General features: G+C 25.5%; 4 protein-coding genes across 4 annotated transcripts in view; all 4 read left to right on the top strand.

The window, feature by feature from the left end:
* Positions 1-475: 475 nt before the first annotated feature.
* ENU1_137800 (GCC2 and GCC3 domain containing protein) lies at positions 476-1,870 on the top strand (the record flags this gene model as incomplete). The annotated part of the gene is made up of 1 exon (XM_008860244.1): positions 476-1,870. One exon carries the CDS (start codon positions 476-478, stop codon positions 1,868-1,870), a length of 1,395 nt encoding a protein of 464 aa, XP_008858466.1.
* Positions 1,871-3,401: 1,531 nt separating this feature from the next.
* Positions 3,402-4,445, top strand: ENU1_137790 (FAR1 DNA-binding domain containing protein; the record flags this gene model as incomplete). The annotated part of the gene is made up of 1 exon (XM_008860243.1): positions 3,402-4,445. One exon carries the CDS (start codon positions 3,402-3,404, stop codon positions 4,443-4,445), a length of 1,044 nt encoding a protein of 347 aa, XP_008858465.1.
* Positions 4,446-4,727: 282 nt separating this feature from the next.
* Positions 4,728-6,977, top strand: ENU1_137780 (hypothetical protein; the record flags this gene model as incomplete). Its single annotated transcript, XM_008860242.1, has 1 exon — positions 4,728-6,977. One exon carries the CDS (start codon positions 4,728-4,730, stop codon positions 6,975-6,977), a length of 2,250 nt encoding a protein of 749 aa, XP_008858464.1.
* Positions 6,978-7,112: 135 nt separating this feature from the next.
* ENU1_137770 (hypothetical protein) overlaps positions 7,113-7,442 on the top strand; it is a gene marked incomplete at both ends in the record, with an annotated part of 369 nt that continues 39 nt past the window's right edge. Inside the window, one exon of the mRNA XM_008860241.1 lies at positions 7,113-7,442. This exon is cut by the window's right edge and continues 39 nt beyond it. Coding sequence (XP_008858463.1) covers positions 7,113-7,442 — 330 coding nt within the window.

The raw sequence follows: 7,442 nt of genomic DNA, 5'->3' as shown, positions 1-7,442 counted from the left end.
AATAATCACTTCTCAATAATCATAAAATTCAATTATGGATGTATCTAATAATTGACCTTTTTTTTGATTAATGTTCTGTGAATATGTTTTACATTTATTATTTTTAGTATTAAGAACGAACAATTTTTTTCTTCTTCAAAACAGATATACTTTTTTGATTAAAGAATGAAAAAACATAATAAATATTCCTTTGAGAGAATATTAAAAAATTATAGAATTATGAGAAAAAAATATAGGGTTTCTCTTATTTGATTTATTTCTTAAACTTTTTTTATAAAAAATTCAAATATTTTTAGTTAGTATTTTTGTATTATTTTTATTCAAAAAATTAAAAAAATTCTTTTTTCTAGAAATTTCCATAAGAAAAGAAATTTGAAAAATTCCTAGTAAAAAAAACCTATTCTAAACTATAAAATAATAATAATAATACTTTTTTATAACCTCTAAAATTTTTTGTTTTTTTTTATAGAAACAAATGAAAAGAACATTAATCAATTGCATCTCATTTTTCTCTCTTATCTTTTTAGTTCAATCAACTACTTATGAAATATTTATTGAAAGTGGGTCTAGTAGTTCTAATGAAGAAAATGAAGAATGTTCAGAAGGAGAGTTATTTGATGAAAGAACAGAACAATGTTTGCCTTGTCCAAAAGGGTCTTATTTTGTGAATAACCAATGTCTTTTATGTGAAGAAGGAACATATCAAAATATAGAAGGGCAATTATATTGTAAAGAATGTCCAGTTGGTACTTATTCTTCAATGAAAGGAAGTGATAGATGTTATAATTGTTCTAAAGGAATGTATCAAGATGAAAAAGGACAAAAAGAATGTAAAGAATGTTTTGAAGGGGAGTATCAAGACGAAGAAGGGTCAGTCCAATGTAAAGAATGTCCAGTTGGTACATATTCTCAACTTCGAAGAAGTATTGAATGTGAATTATGTAGTGAAGGACATTACCAGAATGAAACAAGGTCAATGGAATGTAAAATATGTCCTATTGGAACAATTTCAAATAGAGAAGGAAGTAAAGAATGTACGTTATGTGAGAATGGAACATATGCTGAACGAGAAGGAATGAATGAGTGTGTTAAGTGTGGGAAAGGGTATTATTCAAATAAAGGAGATTCATTTTGTCATTTATGCCCAGTAGGAACATATTCAAATAAAGAAGGATCAGGGATTTGTGATTTATGTCCAGCTGGAACATATCAAGAACATGAAGGAGGACAAGAATGTAAAAAATGTTTTGCAGGAACATACCAAAATGAAACCGGTTCAACATATTGTAAAGAATGTGATATTGGGACATATGCAGATTATGATGGAATAAGTAAATGTAAATATTGTTTATTAGGAACATATCAAGACTTAAAAGGTCAAAAAACATGTAAAAATTGTGGGGATGGAATGTATCAAGATAGAATTGGAGCAAGTTCATGTTTAATATGTCCAATAGGAACATATTCAAAAGGAGAAAAAAATACCTATTGTAAACAATGTGATGGAGGGTATTATCAAAATGTTAGTGGACAAAGTTCATGTAAACAATGTGAACCAGGATATTATCAACCAATGAGTGGTCGAAGTTATTGTCTTTTTTGTGAAGATACATCTGATAAAAATAGAGTGTCATGTATTAAATGTCAACCTGGATATTCTATTAATAAAGATAAAACTACATGTGTATTATCAAAAACTAATATAATACTTATCTTTAGTATTAGTTGTATTGTAATAGTGTTGTCTTTATTAATAATAATATTCATTATTTCTTATTTAATTTCATTAAAACGTGAGAAATTATCAAAGAGAATTAAAAATAAACGAAAGACTGTAAACAAAGAATTACTAAAAGTGTATTTAAATTAAGTAAATTACTTCTAATCATTATATTATTTTTAGTTTATTTGGACATTTTCAATTTATTATTTGATAGTTTTAAAAAATAATTAAAATAAATAGTATTTATTATTCTCTGTTTATTATATTAAATTTACTTTTTTTTGATTTGGATTTGAAAAAGTTATATCAGAAACAAAATAAAAATGTTAAACTGAGTCAATGCTTTGAATTCCCAGTTATTAGTTGATTGTAACATTTCTTTTGATTAGAAAACATCTTACTCAATAATACAAGAATGTTAGTGATGATTATTTATTCCAGAATACAATTTAAGTTATAAAGAAGTATTTATTATTGAGTTGTTATGACACAAATATATTTGATGATATAAAAGTATTAACAAAGAGAAATGGACTGTATGGTGATGATAAAAGAAATTAATCATAAACATTGTGTTAATGATATATTCTATGTAAGAAAATAAAGAATAAGAAATTTTAATATTCATTTAATTCAAAATAAAAAATCAAATAACAACTTAAATGAAGAATAATTAAGTTGGTGAAATTTGAAAAGATATTAATTCAAAAGAAATAAAGGAATGAATAAATGAAAGACACACTTCTCAATAATATGAAATAATAAAGAATAAAAGAATAGAGAATGAATAAACATTCTTAAAGTAGAAGATGTAAATATTCAAAGGTAAGCAAAGAGTAATAGAAAATAAGTGTAATATCATTGAATTAACTGCTTTTTAAAATCAGTGTTAATTATTTTTTTCACTACATTAATTTATCAAGTAATATTAAATAATTTAAGTTATTGATTATTTTTTTATTATTTTTCATAGAATTGTTTATTTAAAGAAAATATTTACTAACTTATTTTTTTTAACTTCTGGTATATTTATTAATTTTTATAAAAATAATTATCTTATCTAATACTCATTAATTCTTTTTATTAAAGAATTTTGTTCTATGTCAGTAAGTTGAATCTTCAAAGTAATATATCTATCAAATTTCCTTTCAAAAAAGGAAAAATCTACTTTGTTTATTATTTTTATGTTTTTAACATTCTTAATTTTATAAAATTTCGTTAAATTGCAAAAAACATTAAAAACTTTTTTTATATTCTAAATCAGTTAGAAATTTTATCATTCTCATAAAAAGATTTTTGCGAATTAAATCAAATGATTATTAATAATTTACGTTAAGAAAATAGTTTTTTTTAGCTGTCATTTTATTTATATCTATTAATTATTTACATTACTAAATAAATAAAAAATATATAGAAAAATGTAGTTCAAATAAAATGGTAATGGTTTGTTATAGTGAAAATAATTATTAATAGAAAAAAATAAGAAGAAACAACAAAATTCACTAAAATAAAAAGAAGAAAATATTAAAAAAGGAAAAATGAAGAATAATAAACAGAAATGATAAATAAGTTTTTATAATACATAATGAATAAAAAAAAATTAAAAATTAAAAAAAAACAACCCTTAAAATGAAAATTAAATAAAAATGTAATAGAACTTTTAAAAAATTATAATCAAATGAATCCACCTTATACTAATCCTTTTGGATATTCCGCAGTAAATTATGGTACACTAAGTCCTACATATCATCAACAATCATTACAACAACTTCATCCAATTTCTTCAAATCAATCGGAAACATATCCTGATTATCATATTTCTCAAAATAAAACACAACAAGAGTCTCGAGCATTTACACATCGCTTTATAACGTCTTCTCCTAATATTTATACATCTCCAGTGAGATATGCAAAATTATCATCAGAAAATGAACCTTCACCATTTCCTTTTTCAGTTGATAGAACTAGACATTCATCTATGTCTTCTCCTCAACAACAATATTATTATCAAAGAATGTCACCACCTCCTCCAATAATGACAGTACGAAGAGACCCAATGGATTATGTGTCAGACCAACGGTCATTGTATGTAAATAGAGATAATATAAGACCAATTTCTCCAGACACTTATTTTCCTTATTCATCATTCGAAAGAACAATTTATAAACAACGAGTTGACTCACCTGATTTCTCAATAAAACAGGAATATGACATATATCCATATCAATCATCAAAACCTATACGAACAAATATGTCAGAGGATAACGAACCAAGATGTTTTTCTGTTCCTATTAAAAGTGTTCAAAAAGTTATTCAAGAAAAAGAATTTCTTGTCACAGAAGAATATACAGGTAAAAGAGAATTTGACACAATGAATGAAGCTATTAATGTATTAACTTCTTGGGCTGAAACACAACACGTTGTATTGAGGAAAGGAAGTGGTAATAATAAAACAATGAAGGATGGAACAAAAAAGAAAATTGTTTTAGTATGTCAGTGTAGTGGTAAATATAGAAGTTGTTCATATTCTCCAAGAGGTGCTTCTTCTGCTTCTAATTCAAGTTGTGAAGAAGGACAACCAACAACTTCTACTCCACAACGAACTGTCAAAAAAAGAAGGTCAAAGAAAACTGAATGTCCTTTTAGAATTAATTTGAATTATAGAGCAAATACTAATACATGGAATATTACTAAAATGATACTTGAACATAACCATGAATGACAGATGTATTTCTTATTATTGTAAATCCATTTATTTCTTTTTCATTGATTCTTCTCTTACTTGTCTTATTTTTACTCTATTTTTTGTCTTTATTTAGAAAAGTCAGAAATTTAAAATTTTTTGTAAATTTATTCTTTTTATATAAATGGTTTGAGAGAAAATAATAACAAAATCTTTATTAAGATTATTTTTTGATAATAAATAATTTAATAATAGTAATTGGAGTTAAATAATAATAATTATTAATTGAAAGGATAATCTTATAAATACTAATAAAAAGGAATGAGTGAAGACAATGAACAATCTGGATCTTTGTCAAGTAATCAATCTCAAGAACTCTCTAGCCAAGAGTCAAAAAGTTCTTCTGAGGAGTTTGGAGGATTGGAACTGTTTAATAGTGATGGTTTTGATCCAAATGACTATGATGATTATGAACTTACAGTTATTTACCATAATACCATCTGTGATCTTTTTGAACAAATGAAAGAGTTCAAAACTCTGTATGATGAAAAACTTAAAAACTACCAAGAAATGTTAAGACATTCTACTCAAAATGAAACCAAATTAAAGCAACACGTTAGTCAGGCACAAGAAATTATTAAAGAACTTAAAGAGGGATATGACAAAAGTTCAAAAAGTTTCAATGAAATTACTGAAGCGTACCAAAATGAACAAATTGCTCATAATAAAACATTACAAGAATTAAATGAATTGAGATTAGCACAAAAAACTATGTGCAGTAATATGACAATGTGTGCAGCAGTAGAAATTGTTATAAAAAATGGTAAAGTTACTGGTCTTAATATGAAAGAAAGTTTAGATGCCACAAGAGATGATGCAATGATGCAATTAAATTTAATGACTCGTAAAGTAGATGAGTTAAGAAGAGAGTTAACTGCAACAAAAGTAGAAACAACTAAAATTAATGAAGAAGTTGAAAAAGAAAGAAAAAATTCGCAAGAGCTTATGCGAAAAATTGAATTAATGAAGACTGAAAGTATTAATCTACAAAATGATATTAAATTAAAAGATAATGAAATAGAAGAACTTAAGAAAAAGATAGAAGAAGATAATTCTCGTCAAAAAAAAATTATGTCAAGTAGAGAACAAAAAATACGGTCTATTATTGAAAAAAATAAACCTCTTAGAACTAATAGAAGATTGGATAGACCACAATTAATTTCTAGTATAATTAGTGATATTGTAAAAACAGATGATAAAACAATACAAAATACTACAGAAGGACTTGACAACCCACTTGCTCCTAAACAAATTCAAAAGTCAAATAGAAATTCTTGTACTCCAATAATTGAAAAAAGTGATTCATTATCAACTGTTCTAAATGATACAAATAATGGTATATTTTCTAAATCAAGTAGTTCATGTATTAACCCATTAAATGCTTTAAGTAGTAATACCTCTTCTGGAACTTATTCATCAACACCCCATCCTCCACTTAATTCATTATTATCTCAAACAGATAGTAAATCAAAAATATTTAAAGGAAGGAAGTCTTCATCAAAATTATTAAGTGGTGTTTTAGACTCAACGAATAGTGATGTAATATTAAGTGATAGAAATATAAGTGATGTAGGAATAATAGAAGATGGGATTGTTATCGTTTATACCACACAAGAAGGAAGTCAAGAAGTGTCATTACTAAAACATAAAACATTCGTACCTGAATTTTCCTTAGACATTGATGTAAAATATTCAACACAAACTTCATTTGGATTTTGTGTTGCTAGTAATAATAGTATTGTTTTACTTTCTAGAGTTAATAAAACATATGAAATTGAAGGAATTACAAATATTGGACAGAGTCAAAAGGGAATATTGGTATTAAATGAATCTGGAGAATTAACCGAAATAGTAAATGATAATAAAAAATTGATTGATACATTACCATGTAAAGTTGATGGTAATATATTTATGGTTGATGACCTTATTATATTCAAAGATAAAGAAGATAGGCTAGTTACTTATTTACCTAAATTAAAGAATATTTGTTATTGTGACCACTTTGTCAAACAAGTTATTGTAGTAAATCACTTGATTTATGCAATTGATAAAGAAAATCCGAATAAAATATATATTTATAACCTTAACCTTACAATGAAATTAAATAAATTAATACAAAGTAATATTGAACGTATTTGTAATTTTGGTGAATTTATTGTTGCTGTTTGTGCTAATTCTGCTTTTGTTGTTAATGAAAAAACAGTTAAACCTTTAATTAGTCTTTCTCATGAAACTTCAATTATTACCATTACATTTAGTATATACGATAAAAAAGTTTATATAATTGTAGTTACAAACAACCAACTTTTAAAAATGCAAACTGATCTTCGTGTTCATGAACTTAAAGACTACAAAGACAATAAACATAATCCTCAATGCAGTCTTTGCTCTAAACCTATGAAAAAAGGAAAAAAATGTAAAAGATGTGGTATTTGCTTTGATATTGAATGTGCTAAAACTTATGCCGGTCAGATAGAGTCTTGGTTCATTCCTTGTCTCGAACAAAATTAATTCAATTTCTTTCTTTTTGTTGTGTTATGAAAATTAACACAAAAGAACTATTAAATGAAAGAGCATTGAAAGAAAAATAAAAAAAGAGTAGTTGGAAGGGTTTGGAATGAGAACTGTTTATTAATAAAAGCCACAATGACTGAAGAGAATAATGCTGTTCCTATTGTTAATGAAGAAATAACCGAAGAAAAAAAACCAGAAATAATCCAAAATAGTGATGAACAAATAATCGACGAGAAAAAGGATGAACAAAAATCTGAAAATGCAACAGAAGAAAAAAAAGAAATTAACGAAGAAACTAAAACTTGTGAGAGTGACGAAAGTACAACAAAGACTGAAGAAGTAATATCGAGTGAAAAGAAAGAAGCCGAGGAAAAAGAAGCTGAAGAGAAAGCTAGACAAGAGGCAGAAGAGAAGGCAAGACAAGAAGCAGAAGAAAAAGCTAGATTAGAAGCTGAAGAGAAG

This window comes from Entamoeba nuttalli, assembly GCF_000257125.1.
Source record: "Entamoeba nuttalli P19 unplaced genomic scaffold asmbl_5740, whole genome shotgun sequence".
NCBI classification, from domain to species: Eukaryota; Evosea; order Mastigamoebida; family Endamoebidae; genus Entamoeba; species Entamoeba nuttalli.
The sequence above is the reverse complement of the archived record's forward strand: the minus strand, read 5'-3'. Positions and strand labels throughout refer to the sequence as shown.